This window comes from Apteryx mantelli, chromosome 22 (genome assembly GCF_036417845.1).
Source record: "Apteryx mantelli isolate bAptMan1 chromosome 22, bAptMan1.hap1, whole genome shotgun sequence".
Lineage (NCBI taxonomy): Eukaryota > Metazoa > Chordata > Aves > Apterygiformes > Apterygidae > Apteryx > Apteryx mantelli.
The window spans coordinates 8,245,906-8,270,646 of record NC_089999.1 but is presented as its reverse complement, the minus strand read 5'-3'; the positions used below and the strand labels follow the sequence as shown (position 1 = coordinate 8,270,646).

Here is a 24,741-nt window from a genome sequence, read left to right as displayed (position 1 = left end):
GACTACTTTTCTTAAAACGGGCACTGTGCTGTGCTAAGGAGAATGTGATACTGTCTAACTTCAGGTGAAGAAAGTGTGAGAAGCCTGAGCCCTGAGTTCCCCCAAGGCAAGGAGGAGAACACAGATATATTATTCCAATCAATAATTGCAAGATTTGTCATCCTAAAGAGCGTGGTATTTATGTGAGGATGCTCTCAGCCTCTTTGCTGAACATTTGAGGCCCAACATTTAGCTGACTGTGGTGAAGGCTCGTGGACTTGCAGGCAGCGGGCGGCAGATGGTGCTGCAATGCAGCTCTGCTGCACGGGTCTGGCTGTGCTCCACAGCAGCTCAGAAAAGCTTGGCTGGAAAACCTGGGGTTACTCTTTGAGAATCTCTGCCCGTTTGCGTGCTCCCACACTAGCCTCAGCTTGCTGATATTCTCTTCCTGGAGTTTAACCTGACGCAGTTTTTGATGGGGATTCAAAGTGTGTAAACTGTATAGTCTGAGAAGTGATTATTACACAGCTCAGTCCCATGGGTATGAGCTTGCTCCCGGTATTACAGAGAGAGCCTGTAATAGTCCTGACACATGGTGGTCATCAGACTGTGAAAATAGCCCTCAGAGTGGATTTCATCAGTGGCTGCCAGAAGCATGTGAGACCCCACAAGTCTGGTGCTATTTGATATTTTCACTAATGGCATTTGGATCAAGCATAGGCCTGTTAAATTTGCAGAGAATGATGGGACTGTGGTGTGTAGTCTAAAGAGAAGGTAAGGGAGGCCTAAAAACAGTCTGCAACTACATAAACTGCTACTGCAAAGCAGAAAGGACAAATTCATCCTCTGTGTCCATGCAGGATAAGTCCTGATGTTCTGGTCTCAAGTTGCAGCAAAAATCAGAAGATGAAACATTGCAGCAGTGAGGAAGTACTGGTAGATCACCTGGAAAGGGAGGAAGTCTGGCCTTGGAGTGACACAGTGAGTGTTGATCTTTGTGGGGAAAGTTGAACTCTTCCCCGGCCCTGGTTTCTATGTTTCTCTGAAAAAACACTTGCTCTAACCCACAGAGGCTCTCCCTCCCCTCCTAAACACCTTACAGGGCAACTGCATATTCTTGCTCAGCCAGTTACTTCTGATCTGAGCTGGGGAAGTGAGCAAATGGAGTTTAATTCGAGCTAGGCTTTGCCCACTGGGGCCAGCGTCAGAGAACCAGAGCTGTATCCAGCTCCTGGCTGATACACTAAAGCATTACCATGCACCCAGTGCCACCTCTCTGCCTCCCCTTGTCCCAGTGCCTGATCCTCTGAGACTGCCAAGCAGAGGCACCTCAGCATCCTCAGAGATGGCATCTCCTCTCCAGGGAGCTGCCTGCTAGAGATCACCTAGTCCCTGTTCGCATGGCCTGCATCCAGGATTAACTCTGACCCGGGAGGTGGGTGCTACAGTGCGGGTGGTTGACTCCTGAGTCATCTGCTCCCTTGACCTTTTCTTCCCTACACTGCTGTTTCTGAGGAGCCCAGTCACCCGCAGTGTGATGAGTTCACATCCTGCCTTTGCTGCTTGTGGCTGCAGAATTGCTCTCAAGCAACCTGCCTCCTCTTCTTCCCTGCAAATGTGCTGCCATCCTGGCATCCCATTTCAGTGGCTGATGTTTTATTGCTACCTCCCTTCTCTCTTGCCCCATGCACTCTGAGCCAGCAGAGTCTACCGTTGTCTCTTGTGGCCAGGATTTTTATCTCTGTCACTGCAGGCAGACACCAACTTCTTCTGTGAGAACATCCCTGGCACCTGTGTTCAAACTTCAGGAGGCAAAAGCTGCATTAGGCACATTAGCCCTGCATGCACCCCTAACTCACCCTTATCACATGAGCTCCCAGCCTGCTCCTCCTGGTGATGGGGAGTGTGGTGGGGACACAGTGCTGGCATGGGGACAGCTGGAATATGTTACTGGTGGCAAAAATCACAGATGAGACTGCAGTGGGGACCTAGACAGCCCAAAATCTAGGCTCTTAGACCAATGTTGTATTGTGGTGGCCCAGCCTCTCACATAGGTGCTTGGTGATCTCAGGACATAAAACCCACGAAAGAAGGGCCTTGTAGACTGTGGTCTGCTTTGCACATACTTCTCCAGGGGCCCTGGGCTGGAGTGCACAAGATGGGGTAACTCTACTCTAGAAAAAAAACACAGTCACCTCTGTGTGCAGCAATTGCAGGTGTCTCTCTGATCCCAAATTTGCTAAGAGGGAGAGAGCCAGAGGAGTGGGCAAAAGATAGGTTCAGATACAAGACCCAGCTGTGTTTTATATTTCTGGCTCTTTGGACTCCTTTGCATTTTCCTGCAAGGCATTTTCAGTGGTGGCAGGGGCAGCATTATGGAGGGGGCTCTGGACAGGTAGGGGTGGATGAATCCCAGCCCTGAGACTGCATTGAAACATCTAGATTGGAGTAGGAAGTAGTTTTTGAAACAAAGAACACATTGAATCTGGAGAAATAGCTCTGTTAGGCAGAGAGGACCTTGCCATGTTATAACAGTAGGATTACACCCATCAGGCTTATGGCATGAGGCTCCCGGGAAGAAGCTGTCTTTTAAAAGGTTTACAAAGTGCCTATGGTTGCCTTTGCTCTAGGATTGGCACCAAGAGCAAACCTCACATGTGACAGCTTCTTGTCTGTCAGGCCATAAACCTCTGCTCTTGCTTGGGGACTCATGGAAGAAAAAATCAGCCCCCTCAGCTGGAAAGTGTAAGAGACTGTCCAAAGAGAGAGGCTTCCTGGCTGAGCTGAGCAGCGGGAGTGGGGGGACACCATGGCTGCTGGAGTTCATGGGCTGGGGGAGATAGACATGTGAGCCCCATAAGGATCACTAAATAATCTTGCCTAAAGTGTGATTCAGTCCTGCATCCTGTGGTGGAAAGGAGCAAGGGGAAAGGACAGAAATTTGCCCCAGAAATAGTATTGTGCCAGTAAATTCAAAAGGGAGATTCCAGAAAAAAAGAGGAAGTCAACAGAAAAAGCCTGAAAATCTCAGACAGTGTTATAAAATTCTTTTGACTCAGCAGAGAGGCTGCCCAGGAGGTTCTGAGGGACTTGCAGGAGATGAGCAGAGCCAGGTATGCAGTGGAAACTGAAAAGAGAGGAACAGAACCCCCTGATGGACCCAGAGGAGATCTGATGCCCCCATATACTGCTGCAAAAGTGACCCTGCTCCCAGGAAACCAGCAGCAAGGACAGTGAGCTGGGAAGGGTAAATACGGGGAACATGAAGTGCAAAAGGCTACAACCACAAAACGAAATGCCTGCCTTATGGGCAGCAGGAGCGGCAAGTAGTCATGAAAACTTAGAGGACAGAGGTGTCTGCACTGCAAGAGACCCTGCCTCAGCCCTGCACCTCCAGGGCAGGGAAAAGAGGAGCTGTTAGATATGGGAGTGTGCACAGAGGATATTCTGGAGGAAATCTGTAAGAAGAAGAGCTCTTATTCAGTCATTCCAAGCCAAACAGTTGAGCTGAGCACGCCAGCGGGATTTCAGACTGAAACAGTTAATCACATACCAAAAACCCACAACCACTGAAACCACCTCCAGTCCTGGAGGGGAACAAGTGAATCTAGCATTTGCCCTGGGAACAACAGAGCAGGCAGCCACCTTCTGCCCAGGTCAAATGCATTTGTACAGCATTGTGGAACATTTCATTCCAAAACAACATTATAATTAGTGACACCTTTTAAAACAGGAGTCTAAAATGTCTCTGTGAGCAGGCTATTATCAAGACAAACCAGCCCAAATTCAGAAGGAAATCACACCTTTAATCTGGCAAGCTTCTCAGGCAAGCTGGTTGAACAGTAGGACTAAAGTCCATCTTAACAGTAGTTGTTTTCTATCTGCCCTGCTTGGTCTGGAAACCTGAATGAGAAACCTACTGCTTTTGTGTGGAAATTTGACTTCCCACCTATTTGTATTCACAACCAGTTTCTAGCTATATATCCTTATACCAGCAGCAACCATTAGCTGAAATAGCTCTTTTCCACCCTTGGTGTTCACCTCCGTGATGTATACGCACCGATAAGTCATGGCCCCTCTCATTTTCCTAACCCCCCCAAGCTGAGCACCTTTGCTGTTGCCTCCTCTCACATTGTATGACACTGGGGTCTCATCACAACGCTGTGATTTGTAGCACAGGTTTTTCTCTGCCCCAGACGTTTCCAGCTGATGGGCTCCCACAGTACGATGGCTCTTCTTATCTGTTGTCCCCAACGGTGTGGTCATACTATCTGCGCTGCTGGATCAAATCTCTTCTCCAGTCCTCTGTTACTCCGGTCTTCAAGGTCATTATAATCTTTCTGTGTGATATTCCGGCCTCTTCTGGATTGATGATAGTATCTATTTTGCATCATCAGCAAATTTCCTTTGCATTCTCTTACTTTTTGTGCCAAGATCGTTAATGGAAATGTTAAGCTGAATCACTTTTGAGGCAGAAACTCAAGGAACTGTGCTGGTAGACCCCCCTCAGTCCCTCACTTCCCCTTGCAGCTGAAGCAATTACCATGCCCCTTTCAGGCGGCTCTTCACCCACTTTACATTTCATATGCCAGTCACATCTTCTCCTGCTTAGCTAATAATTTACTGTGTGGCACCATTTCAAATGTCTTACTGAAGCCCAGACAAGTGAGATCTACTGCATTTCCTTGGTTGCAAATATCTGTGAACTTAAAAAAGGAAGCTATTAGGTTAGTGCTGGTCTGCGTCAGGACCAATACTGCATGATGTACTGTGGATGTTCTGTATCTCCTGTGGTGCCCTGAGGGTCTGGAGAGGGGAGTTCAGTGGGGGGCAAATGACTGTAAAATACAAGATCATTTAAATTAATCAGGATTGGAGAAGACTAGGGTTTAACCAAGTTAGATGACTGTGCAACATGCTAGCAGATGACATTCACTGTTGGCAAATGCACTCAGGAGTCATTTGAAATACTAATTTATATTTCTAGAGTCAAATGAACTACAGCTACTAGGGAAAGAAGGCAGCCTAGGGTAATGTTTTCAATAGAGTTTAAGCCAGATTTTAAAGATATCTGGGCTCCTGAGTATTTGGCCCATGTGACTTAGAAGTCTCTGTTCCACTCCTCTTCAGCGACATTCAAGTCCCCTAAATGCCATTTTCTTTGGAAAATGAGACTTAGCATCTCCTACTTATTTTTTAGAGCTGATCTTTGGCACTGCAAGTCCAAGGATTAAGTAGAATATTGGAGGGCGTGAAGGATGGGACAGAAACTAATTCTTCAAATGCCATAATGTTTTTGTAGAAACCAGCAGGATGATCTCCTCCAAATGCCGTGTTCAGCTCTGATCATTTTGACTCAGAGAAGGATAGAGCAACACAGAAGACTTTGAGCTAGGTGATGAAAGTATTTAGCGACTTAGAGATGAAAGATCGAAAAGAGTGGAGCAAATCAGATGAAGGGAACTTAAAAATAAACATTCGACATTGATTATTTACCCTTTCATGCAGGAGAAGAACAAAGGGACAACCCTGTGATTTAAAGATAGAATCCATCCATTCAAAGGGAGAAACCATTTACTAGAGAGAAATGTTTTGACATAAGGCATAATTAACATGTGAAACTCTGGCAGAAGGTCTCACCAAAGGCAAACAGTGGAGGAGAAGAAAGACACAAGCAATTGCATGGCTATGAGATAACTCCAGCTATGTAAGTTTAGATTTTTTTTAATATTATTTTTAGCCTGTCTTTATGGAAATGGGGCTTATGCAATCTGCTGTCTGGGTGCAGGAGGTAATGATGGTGTCTGCAAACTCAGAACTGAAATCACTGTGAGCAAGCAACTTTTTTTAAAGTTCCAATGAAGTATTCACATGGGCAGGGGCAGTAGCTGAGGCCTGCCAGCTCTGCCAAACTGCAAAAGAGCTGTAAGTCAGTATGCTTGGGAAACCAGAGTCTGTGTGCTCTTGAAAAGCCAAAGCAAACCCTGACGAGAATTAGCCTCCAGGGATTTCTTCCACCTGAGGGCTGGGTGGAGACAGGGCTGCAGGTGCAAGTTATGAGGCTTGGGGGAGAAATAGCAGGATCTGGGTGTGTCATGGGGGAGGCTGTGGATGCTGACTGGGGAGCTGGGGCATGTCAAAGTGGGGTTCACAGTGTAGCAAGAAGGTGCCCACAGGCTGAGTGGGTAGTACTGGTAAATGAGCTTCTAAACTGGGTGTTTTGCTGCACTTTGTGCTCTGAACCCTGTTGTAGCTGGAGGGATACAGTCATAATTGCTATGTCAAGCAGGGTCCTTCTCATGCAGATGCTTACTCCTTGCATTTAGTGTTTCTCTTCCCTGTTTCTTTTTAAGCAATGTTTCTGTTTGTCTTAAGGAGTAGGGGATGCTTGAGGCTGGGGGCCAAAATCTCAGTGGAAGATTTGGCAGCTATGAAGAGGATACAGGGACTGTGTTGGGGGAAGCCAAGGCTGCAGTGCTGTTCTGGTGAGATGTGCTACCGGGGTGGTCTCCAAGCCCCTCAGACATGGAGCTGAAGGTAACCAGCTCTGTGTGTCCCCATGGTTTGGTAATGCTGTGCTGGATGGATGGGTAGTGTCAGACACATCTGTCTGCAGGGTGAATTTACTCTTTTGTTGGACCTGACCTGATGTTTTCCCATAGATGGGGGGATATTGTCTACAAAGGATGATTGCCCATGAATGCCTGCACATGCAGGCATGCTGTAGTCCCCTCCCTGGGGAAGAGGTTATTTTTTGCTCTTTCTGCTCTCTTTCCTTTCAGTCTATTGTAAAAGACACTCAAGCTGAGGGAAAACAGGTCTATCATTGGTTCAGGACCACAGGAAAATTCCTGTCTTTGGCTGTGCGTCTTCTTGTGGGACACAGCACAGAATCCTTTGAGCGTGAAGGGACAATCAGGGACCTGTATTAAAAAGTTATCAGTGGGGCTTGGTGCAGAAATTCATCCTGAATATTGAATTGCCCTATTAAACAATGTACGCAAGGATCAGCAATAGTTCATGGCAGGGCTAGACTGTTTGTTTGGTCTGCTTTTCCCTCACAACCTCCAGCCACGGGACCCCTTTGCATAATTTTTATCAATGATGAGTGTGACTTTCCAGAGGGATGTTGCACAATGCCCTGTGGTTTCCTCTACGGTTGCATAGGAGCGTGGTGCTGGGGTTTTCTTCCATTTCTTTCTGCCTGCAGTTTCCTCTCCTTCTATTTCTGCGTTTTCTTCTGTTTCATACTGGCACATGGCAAAGGAAGAGGGGCAGTTGTGATCCCTTTAGCATGGCAAAACGCGGGGCCGCATGTGTCTGGCAGCAACTCCTGAATGAGGTGCTGACCGTATCCCTCTACCCTGACCCTTGGTAAGAATTGCAGGCTGCTTCTGCCAGCAAGCAGGAATTTGCCCTCAGGGTAAAATCCTGGCAGTTGGGGAGAATTTCCTACAGCTGGCTACTGCCTGAGGCGATCGTGTCTCTGCTTTGCTTAGTGGGCCCGGGGACTGGAAGCAGTGCTGTCCTCTTTATGATGACCAAGGGCATCCTTCGTCTTCTCTTTCAGTCTAAATGAAACCTGTGACGCTGTCTGTCCTCCCCATCTAGACTTGGGGCCTCCTTGCCGCTCTTCTCTCGCTCTTTTCCAGTTTATCACCTCTTTCTTGAGACACAAGGCCCGAAGGGGCAAGTTCTCCACCAGCTGCAGCCGGAGCGAGAGGGATCTTTCCTGCGGCAGCGTTGTATTTCCGACTGATGGTCGGGGTCTGCTCTGACTGCATGTTGTCCCTGCTGTTGCTGGCTGCCTTCACGGGGCAGCACTTTGCACATCTCTGCCAAGCTGCCATGCCTTGGCTTGTCCCCTTCAGCCTTGCTGGCTGCATACCATCGGTGATGACGGTCCTCTGCTCTTTTAACCATGTTCACAGCCCCTGGGGGTAATGTTTTTTTAGACCGTACTTCACTTGTTTGTGCAGGAGAATCATGCAGAGCAGTGCTGAAAGCCCTGGCTAATGCAAGACCAGTACAATGTTTGCTCATCTGTGGCTTTTTGGGACCTCTCCCACCCCACGTGAGTTTGTTGTTAATCACCAATGATTCAGAGGTGGTCAGGAGCTGTTTCAGAAGGGTGCTAGGGCAATTTTTGGGGCCTGCTCGTTTTACCACACCTGCCTTGTCTACCCCTTCCTTCCCTCTTCTTTTTGTCCCTGTTGTCACCTGTGTGCTTACCCTCTGGCACTGAATTTTGTCCTGAGTACCTGATCACAACACATGTGCGGGGAGGGGTGGGAAGGCTGGGGGTTTTCTCCCCCCCCCTCCCCCCCCCCCCCCCCGAAAAGCCAAAAAGGTGCTGCATCTTTGGCTACTTGCTCACCCTCCCCAGTAAGTAATGGGCTCTTACTTTCTTTTGTCTTTCAATTTTTTAATTGTAAAACTGTTTTTTTTCTGGTCTCCTGAGCTGCTTACAGGAGTACTGAAAGCTTCACTGGGAAGCACTGCTCATAAAAAAGCAATTCCCCCCCCGCCACACACACCTTTTGAATACCTCCTGTGTTTCTCTGCTAGATTAGAAAATCCTCTGCTTACCGACGTCTTCTACCGCAGGAAAATTAAAACCATAAGTCATTTCTTCACTCTCCCTTTATTTCAGTTCCTTATATTTAATTCCTTAAACACACTTGAACACAAACTATCTACTTTTACTGAGCTGCAGTTTTTTGCAGTTCATTGAAATATCCTCCTCCATTCCAAGTAGAATGGAAAGTATTTCATCAGCATCCAGTAAGCTGTCCCATCCGGCTCTGCTCTAAATGAAGAACTGAAAGCTCAGCCAACCACTTCTGCAACAAAGAGGAAATATTTTTGCACTTCCATCAAAAAATAATCTTTGCATCTGTGAGAGTTTGTGATTCCTACCAAATGGCAAGTTTTCCTTTGGTTACAGCTAAAGCCAGTGCCCATAGGTCATCACACTTTTCACTGTGACGATTGCTTATCTTGCATCCCTCAGTTTCTAATATCTGTGGGCGTATGGGATATTCCTTACCACTGTCCTGGCATTTGCTGTTTCATGTTGCTGCTCTCCTGGCCATCCCTCACTGGGCAGTTAGCATCAAGCCTCCTATTTACCTGGAAAAGTCCAGAGCCTCATGCAGGATTTCTACATAAACAACAGGGTGATTTTACTTTTTCAAGGCAGGAAACACTGCCTTCGTTTCCCTGTGAATAGGATAATGCTAGTCAGAGTGACTTCTTCATAAAGCACTTCGGGGTTGGATAGATGAAAACTGTGTCTCCGCTAGCGCTGATACAGGGACAGCCCATCGCAGGTGGAGTTTGATGTTTGTTTTTTTAAAGGTGACATGCATGACATTAAAAGTCCCTCATGTTTCTGCCAAAGGGACAGTGAGGCAGGAGCAGAGCTGAGTCCACAGATGAGGAAGTAGCGTGAGCAGGATAGCAGTTCTTGGACAGCTACATCCGAGTGGTGGTTTCATCATGTCAGATACTCACTTTCCTCCAAAAGAAGGAATGGCTTCAGTTTGAGGAAGTCCCAGTCCTCTTTTCTCTCTGCTTGGACTGGTGAAAGGCCCCCTTGCCAGCCACGGAGCCAGCATCTCCCACTGCCGTTGTTCAGCCCCGGCTGTGTGTCCTTGACTCGGCTCTCTTGCCTGAGCTCAGCCCGACCCCGGCTCAGGACTGCTCTCTCCGGAGGTATCCCTCACTGGGGTTTGAGTAGCTCAGCATCTTGCTCTTGCAGTGAACCCCGAGAGCAATTGCTTGTGGCCTTAATTGTAACAGCCTGTTGTGTACTGGTGTGCTCCCTCGCACTTCTCTTTGCTGAACTAAACCACTTGAACGGGGGGCTTCAAGTTTCCCAGACTTGTGATCCTCCTTGCTGCTGCAGATCTCACTTCCAAAGCTAAGCCTGGTATTGCAGCTCTGGCCTTATTGGTTTCTAGGGAAACAAAAGCATCAGGTGCCTTGCACAATCTTATTTGTACATACCGGAGGGAGATTTGCTTTTTTCCTGCAACCAAGTGTCATCCCCTGGTTTACTCATGTTCAGGCTGCATCACTTGCAGCCTCCAGCCTTGCCTGCTGCTGCCTCTCCCATTTTATCCCTGTGCTAACTGCATTTTCCCCCAACACTAGTGACTCTGTCCACTTGCCTTTTGGGTGATCAGCCCATTTGCAGGTGGCTTGTGGCTCCATTCCTGCCCTGAGCACTTGGAGCCTTCTCATGCTAGACCCGTAGCAGAATCAGGAGTCCATTTGATGGGACAAAACCCGACTTGGAGACCAGCTCCTGCTATTGCTGGGGCAGGCAGAGCCGGCTCTGGGAGGGCAGGGGAGATGCCAGAACAAGGTGGTTGAAGGGCAGAGGTCCCTGACGGAGGTGATGGTGGTACAGCAGTGGAGGTGGCATAAGTGCTGGATCCCACCCAACCTGGCACCTGGAACAGGTCTCGGTAGGAGACACTGGGTTTGTGAGCGGGAGATTTGTAAAAACACATGAGATTTCTGCTGGCTAATGTCCTGAAGTGAGCTTTGTTTGTACACAGAGGATGTTTGAGGTTAGGAGAAACCTGTTAGTGACTGTGCAATGGCATTGACAAAAAAAACCCAAAAACCTCAGGCAGATCTTCAGTCTTCTGAGGAATTGAGCCCTTTCATTCTGCTTTTCTCTTTTCAGAGACATTTGACTAGCAAGAGCATAGGATGGCTTAAACAGAAATAGTTGAATCAAAGACAGCAGAAGGGAGTTGGAAGGGGTCACCTCTCTCCATACCATCACTCTGAGGCCCCATCAGTGCCATCTAGCTTCTCTTGAAGATCTCCAATGAGATGATTCACACCCGTTGTCACCTCTTCCCTTTTGTTCTTTTCAAAAAGAAACAATCACAGTCTTTTCTCACAACCCTACATCTCATATCAAACAAGTGCTGTCTCTGAGGGACACATCATTTGGACAGGGACCTTTTGGCAGAGGAAGAGCTCTCCAGGTAAAAGGACATTGCAGCCAATGTGAGGTTTATCCCTGCATATGAAATGGGGAAGTGCCAGTGGGGAGTATCGCCCCTGCCCTGCGTGGCAGTGAGGAGGACGGGCACAGCTATTACTCAGCAGCTGGGTGAGCCCAACCTTTCCCTTGAATCAGGGGTGGCAGGAGTTAGTCACAACCGAGAGAGGGTCAGAGGGCAGGCAGTGGGAGGCCGGGGGTTTGCGTGGTGCCTTGGAGCTTGGCAACGGACCTTTTGTGGCACCCATGGGCCAGCGGCAGGGCAAGGGCAGAAAGAAAAAAAAAAAAAAAAGAGGAGGAAGTTGCAAGTTTTGCAGCTCTTTCTTACCAATGGAGACCTTTGGGAATTACCCTTGGGGACAGCAGATGCAGCCCCTTTTCAGTCACGCTATAATCGCCTCCATGTTTCATCTGCAAGGCTGCAAAGAGCTGATCTCAGGAGGCTCTGGCAAACCTCGTCCTCCCTCCAGCTCCTACTCTTATGGCCCTGTCTCTTCTCCTGCATCAGTGTATTTGCTTTTTTGGGGCTAAGCCAGTCCAGAGGGCTAAACTGGAAGAAGTTATCCCTGCTTGGGGAGAAGTGGGCAAGCAGGAAGGGCCATAGATTAGCTGGCAAGAGGCTGCAGGCCAAAACAAAATGAAAGTCCGTAGGTAAAGAGGTGGAAATCCTCTGTTCAGGCCCAGGAAGAAGAGGGTGGCAGGACAGACTGCAGCCTGAACCCACCAGGACAACAGAGGAGTCCAGTCCCTACAGGGCATCCAGGCCTTGGCTTTTCTACAGGGTTTCCAGCATGAAAATATGCCTTATGGCAGGGTTTTCATCAACCAAGGACAAGTGTGAGACTCCCAGGGACCTACCAGGTCTACCCAACCTGGTCCCTCCGTTACCTTTCTTTTCCTAAATGACCAACAGAGTATCACTGTTACGGAGATGAATGTATATGCAATACATGTTTTATGGACCATTCAGTATCACAGCTGTGATGGATACACTGGGTTGGAAGGGGTGTTCGTGCCTAAACTATGGAAAAGTTAATGATTTTAATTGTGGCAATGCTTTTACTGCCAGCAATAATGACAGTGCCTGGGGTGACTGTGCAGAGCCGGCTCCGCTGTGCTCGGCTCGGCGGCAGAAGAGCAGATCTGCGATGATGCAGCGATGTTGCACGGGACTGTCGCAATGCAAATCCCTGCCCAGGAAGTTGGTGAAAGCGCTTCGCGGTGGCCTGCTTTGAATTTCCACCGGGGCTCGGGATGGGAAGCTCTCCTGTCCACGCCGGGTCTGGACCGGCCACCGAGGCGGCAGGTCTCGTTGCAGCAGTGTGGCGAGCAGGGCGAAGGGCCGGTGTCCAGGGTTGGGGCTCTGGCTGGTCCCTTCCGGCCATGAAAATGGAATCTGAAAGTGGCGGAGCCGGGGCTGGCGCTTCCCCTTTTATGGCTTCCTCCCATTTTCCAGCTCAGCAAAACGGGGCTCATCCTGACATAATTTCCCGCTATGATGCGCTCATTTTCTTTCCTTGAAACCCTGCGCCCGCCCAGCGGCTGGACTATAAGAGGGGCAGAGCGGCCTGGGGCCGAGCATCGGGCAGAGGAGAGCAGCTCGGCAGCACCGGTCGCGCTCTTGCCAGTCCTCAGCCCCAGCAGCACCATGAAGGTCTCGGTGGCCGCCCTGGCTGCTCTCCTGCTCGCTGCCCTCTGCTCCTCGGCCGAGGCCCATCTGGGTGAGCGGCAGCTCCCTTGCTCCTCGGAGCCGGGGCCGGGGCGGGTGATGCGGTGCCGGGAGGTGCCGGGTGGCCGGGAGAGGCTCTTCCCCGTCCGCGGGGACCCTGGTGGCGCCAGGGCGGAGGGCTGGGAGCGGGCGACGGCCGCAAGCGCCGCGGTGGGCCGGGGCCGGGGGCGTCCCGCTCGCCGTCTGCGCGGGCCGTGGCCGGGGTGGGACGCGGGGCGGCAGCGTGCGGCAGGGCCGGCCGGGCGCCCGGCGGGGGCTGCGGCGCAGCCGGCGGCTGCCGAGGCGTCGGGGCTCACCGGGGCTCTCTCCCCTCGCTGCCTCCCGCCAGACGGCGTCCCCACGGCCTGCTGCTTCAGCTACCAGCCCCGGCCCGTGCCGCGGGGCCTCGTCGCCTCCGCCTACGTCACCAGCAGCAGCTGCACCCAGCCGGGAGTGATGTGAGTAGCGGGGGGCCGGGGCCTCTCCGGGACCCTCGGCACGAGCGTGGGCCCCGGAGCGGGGCTGGGTGGGGGTGGCCGGGAGCCGCGGAGGGGCCGGGGCCGGGGTGCCCCGCGTCCTCCCGGCAAAGCCTCCTGACGGCCTTGTGCTCCTGCAGCTTCGTCACCAAGAAGCAGCGGGAGGTCTGCGCCGACCCCCAGGCCGCCTGGGTCCAGGCGCACCTCCGACACTTCCAGGCGAAGCAGCACTGACCCGGCCCCGCTGCCGGCCCCGACGGCGTCCCGCGGCGGCTGCTGACCCCCTCCGCGGCACGGCTGCTGCCTGCCCGCCCGCCCGCCCGGCCCCCGCGCTCGCGACGGACCACTTGCACTGTGTCTTTCTGGAATGGAGCAATTTAATCTATTTAAGTTATTTGTGGTTAACTTAACTTAAGTATTTTTTCTAAAAAGGAAAAAAGGGAAATACAAAAAGAAGTTAAATATTTAAGTAATGTACGTGTTCGGAACATGCCTGTTGGTGAGGATTCAGGCGGCTGCCTCTGCTGCCGCCTCAATAAAGCGTTTGGATTATAAAGCTGTGTGGGTGTCTCTGAAATCCCTGCTGGAGCCCCCGGCCTGGAGATGGGGCAGGCGGGACCCGCGTGCCCGCAGCACCCCCAGGCTCGCGCCCTTCCTTCCCGCGGGATGGCTCAGCTCCCGTGTCCCCCAGCGCCACCCCGGGAATCCTCCCTGGCAGCTCCGCCACCAGCACAGACCCATGCGGGTGGGTTTTTTTTTGCCGTTTATTAGGGACCTGCCACAGGCTGGGGGGCAGCCGAGGGGCTTCCTTGGGGCGGCCTCGGAGCATCCCGGCTCCTCTCCCGGCACCGTCGTCCCCGCGGAGCAGGCACTGTGGCACGGTCCCCGCGCCGTGGGGCCGGGGGCTGGCGGGGGGCTGCGGGGCGGGGGGGCAGCGGTGAGCGCGGCCGCCCCCCAGCGCAGCCCCGGGGACCCCGTCCCCCCCCGCCGTGCCCCTCACCGGTGCCCGGGCCGGCGCAGTCGCTGCACTCCCAGGTCCTGGCGGCCTCCGCGAGGCCACCGCAGCGCCGGTGGGTGCCCCGGGAGGCGCACGAGTCGCAGAGCAGCAAGCGCCAGGGCCTGGGGGAGCCACGGGGCCGCTGAGAGCCTGGCACCGCGGCCGAGACCGGAGAGCTCCCGCTCCCGGCCCCGTCGGCACACGGCCTCGGCACCCGCCCGGGAACCTCCGTGCCGGCCTTACCCCTCCTCCTCCGCCTGCTCCCGGCCCACCGGGCAGAGGCACCGGCTGGCGTCGCAGGAGCTGTGCCGCCGGTAGTGGTCGTCGAAGGCCCCCTCCTCCTCCCAGGCGGCGTCCCTGGGGGGGACGGGGCGCGGGAGTGAGCCAGCGGCCCCCGGCCGGAGCGGCCCCGCGCGCAGCCCGGGAGCCGGGCGCCGACCTGTCGGGGATTTTGATGCCGAGGCGAAACATCTCCGCCTGGAAGGTCTCCACGTCCTGGCAGAGCGGGCAGCGGAAGTGGTGCGAGGCAGAGCGCAGCGCCTGGCCCTGGGGGGAGAGGCGGCCGCACGGGAGCCCCCGTGCCATGGGCGTCCCGGCGGGAGCAGGGCCGCGGAAGGGGAGCGGGGGCGTCCCGGCGGCGGGGAGCGCCTACCTGGATGCAGCCGCGGTGAAACCAGGCGCTGCGGCACGCGGGGCACCCCAGGATGCCGAAGCGGGGCTGCGCCACCACCGCCTCCTGGCAGATGAGGCAGGGCGTCCGGCCCCGCTGCGGCGCCCGCACCCGCTGCACCGGCCGGTGCTGCCAGCAGAAGGACCTGCGGGACAGGATGGGACAGGACGGAGGCAGTGGCTCAGCTCCCTGCCCCGCGCCAGCCCTCCTCCTCCTCCTCCTCGGCGCCCTCTGCACTCACTTGAACTCCCCGAAAAACTGGGAGACGCAGCCTCGCTCGCCACCGCAGGGAAAGTGGAAGTTTCGGGGGCATCTCCGGCCCTGGCACGCGACGGAGGCCCCCCGCCGCCGGCAGATGCAGCAGGTCTGGGGACAGCACGGCAGCGGTGGCCGGCGTCAGTGCTGTGGGCCCGCGGGCAGCCCGGCTGCCGCCTCCACCGAGCGTCTTTGCGGCCCCAGGATGCCAAGTATAAAACCTCGGGCGTGAAAACCGTAAGGCCAAAGGGAAGCATTTTGATCATTTTCCCCTCCAAAGTCCCGCTTTGTGCAGAAAGGGGCCTCTTTGGCCATGCAAGGATCTGGGGGAGGATCTGGCTGCAGCCAGCCACCTCCTGCCAGAGCATCCCCGGGAGCGCGTGGGCTGGTGCAGCGCCGGAGCTGTGGGAGCCGCTGGGCCGCCGGCACGCTGGAGCCGAGCTATGGGACCGCCGCGGGGCCACTGCCGCCCGGCCTCACCTTCTGGGCCGCCCGCTTCAGCTCCCGGCGGATGTCGGGGAAGAGGAAGCCGTAGAAGCCCTCGCCGCCGACCCCCCTCTGGCTGAGCCCGCTGGCGTGGTACTGCGGGAGGGAACGAGGCCGTGCGTCCCCGGGCACGGCCGCCCGCGGGGGCCGGCGGGTGCGGGCCGGGCGCTGAGCCCCGGGCACTCACCAAGCAGTTCTCATGGACACAGAGCCCGTCCTGCCGGCACGTCTGCCCAAAGACCTCGGGGTCGCAGTCTGCCCGCTGGCACAGCCCGCACGCTGCCGCGAGGGACGGTGGCACCGTCACCCCCCGAGCGCTGCACCGGGGCCGCGAGGAGCCCCAGCCGCGGCATGGACAGGGGATGCTCCTGGCGCACGGGGGGCTGCGTTTGCAAAGCCGGACCCGGCCTCCCCTGCTCCCTCCGAAATCCCCACTGGCGGGCAGCCGCCGGGATGCTCTGCGCTCACCTGGCTCCTCCGGCGCCTGCCGCTTCATCTCAGCGGACGCGGAGCGGCACCGGGGGGGTCCTGCCAGCCCCGGGCGGCCCTGGGGGACGGCGGGCGAGGGGGGCTGCAGCACCCCACGGGGGTGTTGGCACTGGGCAGGGCTCGCCACCTGCGCCCTGCCGGAGCCGCCGGCTCGCCTATCGCCGGGGCGGGGGGGATGCGGCCCCGTGCAGTGTGACGCCCTCGCGCATCACAGTGGGGCGCAGCGACGCGCGGGGGCACCCGCCCCGTGCCGGCACCCAGGCGCCCCGAGAGACGGAGGTGCCCCAGGATCCCGGGGAGCACTCATCAGCGCTGGGACCCCCCAAGTGCGATGCCGGTGCCCCCTCCACGGGGACGCGCTGAGGCCACGGGGCTCCGGGAGCCGAGCCATCCCGCGGGAAGGAAGGGCGCGAGCCTGGGGGCGCTGCGGGCATGCGGGTCCCGCCTGCCCTGTCTCCGGGCCGGGGGCTCCAGCAGGGATTTCAGAGACACCCACACAGCTTTATAATCCAAACGCTTTATTGAGGCGGCAGCAGAGGCAGCTGCCTGAATCCTCACCAACAGGCATGTTCCGAACACGTACATTACTTAAATATTTAACTTCTTTTTGTATTTCCCTTTTTTCCTTTTTAGAAAAAATACTTAAGTTAAGTTAACCACAAATAACTTAAATAGATTAAATTGCTCCATTCCAGAAAGACACAGTGCAAGTGGTCCGTCGCGAGCGCGGGGGCCGGGCGGGCGGGCGGGCAGGCAGCAGCCGTGCCGCGGAGGGGGTCAGCGGCCGCCGCGGGACGCCGTCGGGGCCGGCAGCGGGGCCGGGTCAGTGCTGCTTCGCCTGGAAGTGTCGGAGGTGCGCCTGGACCCAGGCGGCCTGGGGGTCGGCGCAGACCTCCCGCTGCTTCTTGGTGACGAAGCTGCAGGAGCACGAGGCCGTCAGGAGGCTTTGCCGGGAGGACGCGGGGCGCCCCGGCCCCGGCCCCTCCGCGGCTCCCGGCCACCCCCACCCAGCCCCGCTCCGGGGCCCACGCTCGTGCCGAGGGTCCCGGAGCGGCCCCGGCCCCCCGCTACTCACATCACTCCCGGCTGGGTGCAGCTGCTGCTGGTGACGTAGGCGGAGGCGACGAGGCCCCGCGGCACGGGCCGGGGCTGGTAGCTGAAGCAGCAGGCCGTGGGGACGCCGTCTGGCGGGAGGCAGCGAGGGGAGAGAGCCCCGGTGAGCCCCGACGCCTCGGCAGCCGCCGGCTGCGCCGCAGCCCCCGCCGGGCGCCCGGCCGGCCCTGCCGCACGCTGCCGCCCCGCGTCCCACCCCGGCCACGGCCCGCGCAGACGGCGAGCGGGACGCCCCCGGCCCCGGCCCACCGCGGCGCTTGCGGCCGTCGCCCGCTCCCAGCCCTCCGCCCTGGCGCCACCAGGGTCCCCGCGGACGGGGAAGAGCCTCTCCCGGCCACCCGGCACCTCCCGGCACCGCATCACCCGCCCCGGCCCCGGCTCCGAGGAGCAAGGGAGCTGCCGCTCACCCAGATGGGCCTCGGCCGAGGAGCAGAGGGCAGCGAGCAGGAGAGCAGCCAGGGCGGCCACCGAGACCTTCATGGTGCTGCTGGGGCTGAGGACTGGCAAGAGCGCGACCGGTGCTGCCGAGCTGCTCTCCTCTGCCCGATGCTCGGCCCCAGGCCGCTCTGCCCCTCTTATAGCCCAGCCGCTGGGCGGGCGCAGGGTTTCAAGGAAAGAAAATGAGCGCATCATAGCGGGAAATTATGTCAGGATGAGCCCTGTTTTGCTGAGCTGGAAAATGGGAGGAAGCCGTAAAAGGGGAAGCGCCAGCCCCGGCTCCGCCACTTTCAGATTCCATTTTCATGGCCGGAAGGGACCAGCCAGAGCCCCAACCCTGGACACCGGCCCTTCGCCCTGCTCGCCACACTGCTGCAACGAGACCTGCCGCCTCGGTGGCCGGTCCAGACCCGGCGTGGACTGGAGAGCTTCCCATCCCGAGCCCCGGTGGAAATCCAAAGCAGGCCACCGCGAAGTGCTTTCACCAACTTCCTGGGCAGGGATTTGCATTGCGACAGTCCCGTGCAACATCGCTGCATCATCGCAGATCTGCTCTTCTGCCGCCGAGCCGAGCACAGCGGAGCCGGCTCTGCACAGTCACCCCAGGCACTGTCATTATTGCTGGCAGTAAAAGCATTGCCACAATTAAAATCATTAACTTTTCCATCCCTTTCCGCAGCCTGGGAGCAAAACAGCCCCTAAAGGTGGGTTGAGAGACAGCACCAGTGGAGGAGGGTTTCCTTGGCTAGGAGGCTACCAGCCTTGAAGGGCAACTGGCCAACAAGTCTCATCAGGCCAATGGTGTCGTCTATTAAAGCCATCCGCCAGGATGGCTGCTCAGTCCTGACCATGCTCCTTGGAAACCTGCTCAATGTAGCTCTTTTTTTCACCAGACCACAGGCATAGACATCAAAAAGCCTCCTGCAAAACCACGGAATTTACCGCTGCTTGTTGAAGCAGCCTAGGAAACCTGCCTGTCCATGGCTTGACACCCTCAGGCAAGCCGGGGGATGCTCCTTGAGGTTTTGGGAAATGTCACCATGGTGTGAAGGCCATGCGCAGCCAAGACTGCTGAAATGTGGTGGTAGCTGGAGACCACAAGGGATGTGGAAACTTGAGGATGGTGGCTAGGCGCTGGGTGACTATTTTTCGGGGGGAGAAGCCAGATGCCCACAGGGTTGATCTGTGATGACCAGCTGGGGTTTTCCCCAGCACCCCCGAGGCCTGGAGAGGGAGAGATCCCGCAGGAAAGGCCAGCCTGGGTGGAAACACCGGGGCTGAGCTCCCTCTGCACCCAAAAGGCAGGTGTGCGCGGGAACCCCATTGCCCACGGGAACCCTTTGGGTTGCATCCTTTCTGAGGACAAAGTGTGAATTTTGGCTTTCTGCTCCTCTCCTGCAGTTGTTCCTGGGTTTCGGCTCATCCAAGGGCAGCACATTCTTGGTTCCCAGAAGTCATGAAGCAGGCTCCCAAACGAGATGGCCTTTGAATCAGTCTTGTGATATGTGTCCTGATTCCTGAGAGAGTATGAGTCACTTGAAACTGCCAGCACGGGCTGACCCGTGCTCGCAGAAGCCTGGGGCTGGAGCTTCAACGAGCAGCGGCAGAGATGGGGAGCCCTGAAACGAATCTGCAAGAGTCAGCAGCCGGGGCCGCGTCGTAGGAAGCTTTTTCCGCACGTGATGTTCAATATTCAACATTTGTGAGATGGGCTCTGGACTTGGATTGCGAGTTTGCACAGAGATTAATCTGATTTTCCAGGGCCCTCTGTGTATTTATTTCCAGAGCACCGCAGACCTTTGGGTACAGGATGTGGGGAGAGATTGGTGGCTCTGGAAAAAACCTCCACACCCCGGGGGTGTAGCAGTGTCGCTGTTACTAATACTATCGCTCCCGTGCTCCACCCGGCCGGCCTGCCCCCAGGGCCATGCCCGCATGGTGCAAAGAGCTTTCCCGCTCTGCAGAGACACCGACGGCTTTGCAGAGGTTCAGCACCACCACGGGCAACCTTTGGAAAGCATCAGCGGAGGTGCTGCTCGGGATGGCGCTTCCCACCAGACCCTGGCGCTGCCGCCGGAGCTGGCCCAGCCGCGATGGAGGGAGGAAACACAGAGAAAGCCAAGGCATGCATTTTCACTTAGTTCCTTATTTTAGGGAAATCATTGAAACGAGTGACATCATGATCCAATTTTCTTCACCAACAAGCTGCTATTTTGGCCGTCCCGGTCTGAGGCAGGCTCTGATGCAAGCCGCATGGGAAGCGAGAAAGTCCCTGGTTGCCTCCGCCTGGAGCGGTTCCACTTGGACACGTGCTGCCCTTCCTTCACGTGCCCGGCCGGAGCCGTCGCTCCCACCAGGCTTGGAGCGAGCCGGGGCCATTCTCACCCCCGGGAGTGGAGAGCAGCCATCACCTTGGGGCTTTGGCGTTTTGCAGGGATTTCCCTTGCTCTCTGGGGACCGGGCTGTCACTGCAGGATCCCTCAGCCCCCCGGCTGCCTTGCCCTGCTCCTTGCCTGCGGAGCATCGGGCAGAGCCGCATCCCTAAACCTCCGTCCCCAGCAGCCAGCATTCAATGCCCTGCTCCTCTCCAGGACGCCCGGCTGCAATGCAGCTGCCCCCTTCCAGCTGCACTTCTCCCTCCGCAGCTCCGGCAGAGAGATTAAAAGACAAAAAAAGCAAAACCCCCCAAACCTAAATAGGCATAAATAAAAAAAAAACCCAACCCCCAACCCCTGCACCAGCTGCCTGCACCTGGCTGCCCCTGCCTCAATCAGCACCCAAGGGCTGGCAGCTGTGTGGGGCCTCCTTAAACCCCTCGCCCGGGGCAGGGGCTGTTTCATCTGCGGGGAGAACCTGGGGGCAGCTCTTAGTCTTAGCGCTGAGCCTGATGCCCTGAGTTTGCAGAGCATCTCAGGGTCTGTCTTTCTCTCCTCTGGTAGCGCTACCCCCCTAAGGTCTCCCGGGCTGTTTCTAGGTCCCTGTGACAAGGTGAAACCCCAACATGAGCCCTCCTTTCCCAGGAGGAATGTGCATCTTCTCACGTCAGCGACATGGATGTGCAGGTCAGAGCAGGGCATTTTATTAAGTCAGTAGAGGACAATACAGTAGTGTTGAGCGGCGGATGCGACGCGACCGTAGGGGATGAGGGGAGCAGACGGGGCTCGCTCCGTAAGTTGACAAGACCAGACATCGGAAAACAGGGATAATTAAGGGCTATAAATAAATAGCATGTGTGTCAGCTGCTGCTTAAAGTCTAGATGATGTCTGATTTTTCCTCTGTAGGTACTTCTGGAACCACGCTGCTTTGGGGTCCACGCAGACTTTCTTCCCCCTCGGCAGCTCGATGCTGGGAAGAGATGGAGGCTGTCATTAGTTTGCCGCTTGCCGGCACCGGGACGTGCCCGGGGGTCCTCTGCGGTGGCCCTGCCCGCGGGCGAGAGGCCACGCAGCCCCGGGGCCCTCCACCTTGAGTCTTGCACCAGCAGCACCCCCCTCTGACAGCTCCCAAAACTGCTGGCTTTTAGCAACCTCTAGCCCTCTTTCCTCAGTCTTTAACATCTGCCTCTTTCCCAGCTGGCAGCTTAAAAATCGGGTTTATTGGAATATTTGGCATAAATCGGCAAGGAGGGTGTTTTGTAGCAATAGCGGGGCCACATGCGGCACGTCCCCTTTGAGGGCGGCTCGTCCCGGGGGCTCAGCCATAACGGGGTAATTAGCGGGGGCATCGCGGGCGTGTGGGGCCAGGCGAGGAGGAGCGCGGCGGCGGGGAGGAAGGCTGCGGCCGGCGGGACGCAGCCGCTGGGGGATACTCACAGCACGGCTTTGCGGGTGCAGGCGGGTGACGTCTGCCTGTAGCTTTTGATGAAGAAGGCAGGGATTGGGCTTCGGATGAACATCTCTGGGTAGCAGCACGTGGTGTAGTGGCTGTGGACTGAGAGGGAGCAATGGAGCTTGGCGCTGTCCCACACGAGTCACGACCTGAGTCAGTTCTCTACCCATCCTCCTTGCCGATGACAGCTACAGCCAAGGGCAATGAAAAGCCAGGGTCTGGCCCCACTGAAACCATGCCACAGTCTGTTCCCCCCCTTTTAATGGGAATGGGGCAGCCCAGGCAGCTTAGGATACCCTTCAGCAACTGAAACCCACAGCCAGAAGCAGGAATTCAGGCAGTTCTCCCCTCCCTGACTTCCCCAGCCCCAGGCTGGAGGAGGCTGGGATGGGACCGGGGCAGCCTGCGGGGTACGAGAAGAGGCTCCGAGTCGGTACTTACAGGACTTGCCCTGGGTTTCAGTCCACAGAGCAGCGAGAAGCAGAGAAACCAGGGCCAAGGAGAAGACCTTCATGTCCAGGCTGGGTCTCGGTTGGCCTCAGTGGCAGTCTAGCTCTTGCTGGCTTGAGGTCGCTTAGACCTGCCTGCTGCTCCTTGCTGTGCCTCTGCGTTATATAGCCCACAGCGAGGATTTCCATGACTGCTCTGGACTCTCCCCGGTGGAAGAACCACTCGAAGTTTTTTATAAATGCCAGTCGATGAGTGGAAACTTTTTGTGGTCAGCACCTCTCCAGCCCCTCCATGCTCCAGCCCTGTGGCTAGAAGAAGGATGCTGGAAAGTCTGGTAACAACCCAGCAGCTCTGCACCAGGGCGATGCTCGGGGGCCCGCAGTCTATTTTGGGTTCAGCTGTTGCCACTGACAAACCACACAGGATGATGCTTGCGTCCTCGCTCGCGCTTGCTAAAGCCCCACGCGAGTCTATTAGCAAAAAACCGCCTGCCGACGGCCTGTCCGTGATGCTCATCCTGCTCCCCCCAGCCCGACCCCAGCACCGAGCGCCCCCGCAGTGCCCGTGCCCATCTCCTCCATCTCGTCCCTGGGCGGCCCCGCAGCGAGGGCTGTGTCCCCGGGGGGCCTGGCAAGGCATCGCTGCGGGGGCGGGGGGGGGGGATTGAATTTTGGCCAGGGGTCTCCGTCCGGTTGGCAGGGACGGATGGAGAAACGTGGGAAGCCTCCTCTTTGCAGGCTTGGCACCAACCCGGGGCTGGTGCCACCTCCGAAGCCCCCAGGGACAGGGTCTGCTCCCGTACCCCCGCCGTGGGACCGGTCAGGGCTTGGTCTCCTCCCAGCTCCTTGTTGCTCCCGGCACTAACAGCTGCAGCCGTAATTAATGCTCAGGCAAGGAAAGGCGGCGGCAGCAGCAGCGTCCCGGCTGCTCCCACGGCTCAGAGACTTGCCCAGCCAGATGTTCGCGTGCACGACGTGATGTTTAATTCTATTTATTGTGTCGTACAAAAAGTAACCGCGCAGACGTTTCTCCTTAACCCCGGCGCGAGAGAGGCTCCTCGGGGCGTTGAGCGCAAGCCGACGGTGCTGTTGCGCGAAGCGATGAGCCGGCGGGCTGGCTGGGAAGGCGGCGGCGCGGTTGGCTGATCCCTGGCTAAGAAACGGTCCTGCCTCGGCCCCGGCGCGGAGGAGAGCGAGGGCCGCGGGGGGCCGCGTGCGCCCGGAGGGGCTGCGAGCTCCAGTGCCCCAGGACATCCACGCCACGCGGCAGCCAGCGCCCCGAGGGGTCGTCCCGTCCCGTCCCATCCCGGGGCACGGGAAGGGCCCCTCTGCTTGGGGGAGGCGAGCGAGGCGCGTCCGGGGGGCACGGTGAGCGCCGAGCGCGGTGCTGCGGCGGCTGCTCCTCGCGTGCCCCTGGGCGAAGGCGCCGCGTGGCGGGGGGCCACCGCGTGCGTGCGCGCGCTCCCTCCCCGCGGCCCCCCTAGCTGGGGATGGAGAAGGAGCTGATCTTGAAGGTCTCCTGGTACTTCTTCACCCAGGTCCTGCTGGCTTGGGCGCAGATCTCTTTGCCGTTTTTCACCTTGAATCTGGCGGAGGAAGGACGAGACGGAGGTGAGCAGGCGGGCGGCCGGCGCGGAGCCCGCGACACGGACACGTCTGCCCCCGATTCCCGGGGTTTTTGAAGGGCAGCGTGTCCTCCGGCAGCGCCGGCACCCTGCCGGCCGGGGGACGGGATGGGATGGGAGAGCGCTCCGGTGTCCCGGCGGGACGGGCGCCCTGGGGAGGGGAAGCGGGCACTCACATCACGGCCCGGTGCGGGCACTCGGGGCTGGTGGCGTAGCAATCCACTATGTTGTCCTTCTTGATCCTTCTCATCTGGAAGTTGAAGCAGCACTTGTCCGGCATGCCCGGGGCTCCTAGGGGACAGCGAGAGCTCGGCTTGGGCTGGAGGCAGCCGCCTGCCACCCGGACACCCTGCGCGAAGGAAACGCATCCCTGCAGCCCTCCCCGGGGCACCCCCGCGTCTCCCCCCATCCCCGCGTCCCGGGGCTCTCCGCGCTCCCGCCGGCGCTGCTCACTCTGGGCCAGGCTCCGGCAGCACAGCGCAGCGAGGAGGAAGAGGAGGAGGAGGAAGGCGCAGACGGCGCCGGCTGCCTTCGCCATGCCGAGGTGCAGCTGGGTGACGGAGCCGGTGGGATTCTTCTGCCGGGGCTGCCGGGCGGCTTTTATTGGGGAGCATGGGGCGGTGATTGCGTGGGAAGGGGGAGGACCTGGTCCCCGGCCACGTCCCAAAGCACAGAGGGTGGGGGATGATCTTCCCCTCCCAGAACAGCTCCAAGAAGGAAAAATCCCGGCTCCCAGCTGGTGCTCTTGGCCCCCGGAGGGGCTCAGGCTCTTCCCAGGCTCCCGGCTCCAGCGTCACAGCTGGTGGTCGGGTCATGCTTGAGGTCCGGCTCGGCGCCCCGGCCCCCGGGGAAGGAGCGTGTCCCGTGGCAGGGCGTTCGGGGCAGGAGCCGGCAGCCCCGACACAGGGACGAGGCCGGCCCCGACGCCGTCGCTCCGATGGGACCAGGGCCGGGCTTGGCTCCCTGACGAAGGGAGCAGTCGGCATCGGCAGCCGCCGGCCCGTGGCCTCCCTGGGCGCAGCGAAGGCCCGGCTTGGTTTGCCCGGCCCCTGCGGGGTGCAGACGGCCGAGCGCGGCCCTGACACCCCCTTCCGAAAAGCCCTGGGGAAACAGCCGCTGTTTAGGTGGGAAAGCTACTTTCTCAGGACGAAAATTTCCACTGGAAACACGGCTTTGCACTGTTTTTGGCGCGTGTTTGGGG

The 24,741-nt window shown here is 57.4% G+C and overlaps 4 protein-coding genes across 4 annotated transcripts; 1 reads left to right on the top strand and 3 right to left on the bottom strand.

Moving 5' to 3' along the window:
- The first annotated feature begins 12,575 nt into the window (after nucleotides 1–12,575).
- On the top strand, nucleotides 12,576–13,730 carry LOC136993932 (C-C motif chemokine 3-like). The gene is made up of 3 exons (XM_067309630.1): nucleotides 12,576–12,726; nucleotides 13,063–13,171; nucleotides 13,330–13,730. The coding sequence occupies exons 1-3, from the start codon at nucleotides 12,654–12,656 to the stop codon at nucleotides 13,421–13,423; spliced, it is 276 nt and encodes a 91-aa protein (XP_067165731.1). The 5' UTR covers nucleotides 12,576–12,653; the 3' UTR covers nucleotides 13,424–13,730.
- Nucleotides 13,591–16,093, bottom strand: LOC136993956 (PHD finger protein 7-like). Its single transcript, XM_067309933.1, has 9 exons — nucleotides 16,066–16,093; nucleotides 15,785–15,876; nucleotides 15,592–15,693; nucleotides 15,098–15,222; nucleotides 14,839–15,001; nucleotides 14,626–14,732; nucleotides 14,430–14,543; nucleotides 14,190–14,308; nucleotides 13,591–13,613 (listed from the first exon to the last, which is right to left on the bottom strand). Exons 1-9 carry the CDS (start codon nucleotides 16,091–16,093, stop codon nucleotides 13,591–13,593), a joined length of 873 nt encoding a protein of 290 aa, XP_067166034.1.
- Nucleotides 16,094–16,865: 772 nt separating this feature from the next.
- LOC136993930 (C-C motif chemokine 3-like) lies at nucleotides 16,866–17,733 on the bottom strand. The gene is made up of 3 exons (XM_067309612.1): nucleotides 17,607–17,733; nucleotides 17,162–17,270; nucleotides 16,866–17,003 (listed from the first exon to the last, which is right to left on the bottom strand). The coding sequence occupies exons 1-3, from the start codon at nucleotides 17,677–17,679 to the stop codon at nucleotides 16,910–16,912; spliced, it is 276 nt and encodes a 91-aa protein (XP_067165713.1). The 5' UTR covers nucleotides 17,680–17,733; the 3' UTR covers nucleotides 16,866–16,909.
- Nucleotides 17,734–22,891: 5,158 nt separating this feature from the next.
- On the bottom strand, nucleotides 22,892–24,099 carry LOC136993941 (C-C motif chemokine 4-like). Its single transcript, XM_067309703.1, has 3 exons — nucleotides 23,994–24,099; nucleotides 23,717–23,831; nucleotides 22,892–23,501 (listed from the first exon to the last, which is right to left on the bottom strand). Exons 1-3 carry the CDS (start codon nucleotides 24,076–24,078, stop codon nucleotides 23,396–23,398), a joined length of 306 nt encoding a protein of 101 aa, XP_067165804.1. The 5' UTR covers nucleotides 24,079–24,099; the 3' UTR covers nucleotides 22,892–23,395.
- Nucleotides 24,100–24,741: the final 642 nt, after the last annotated feature.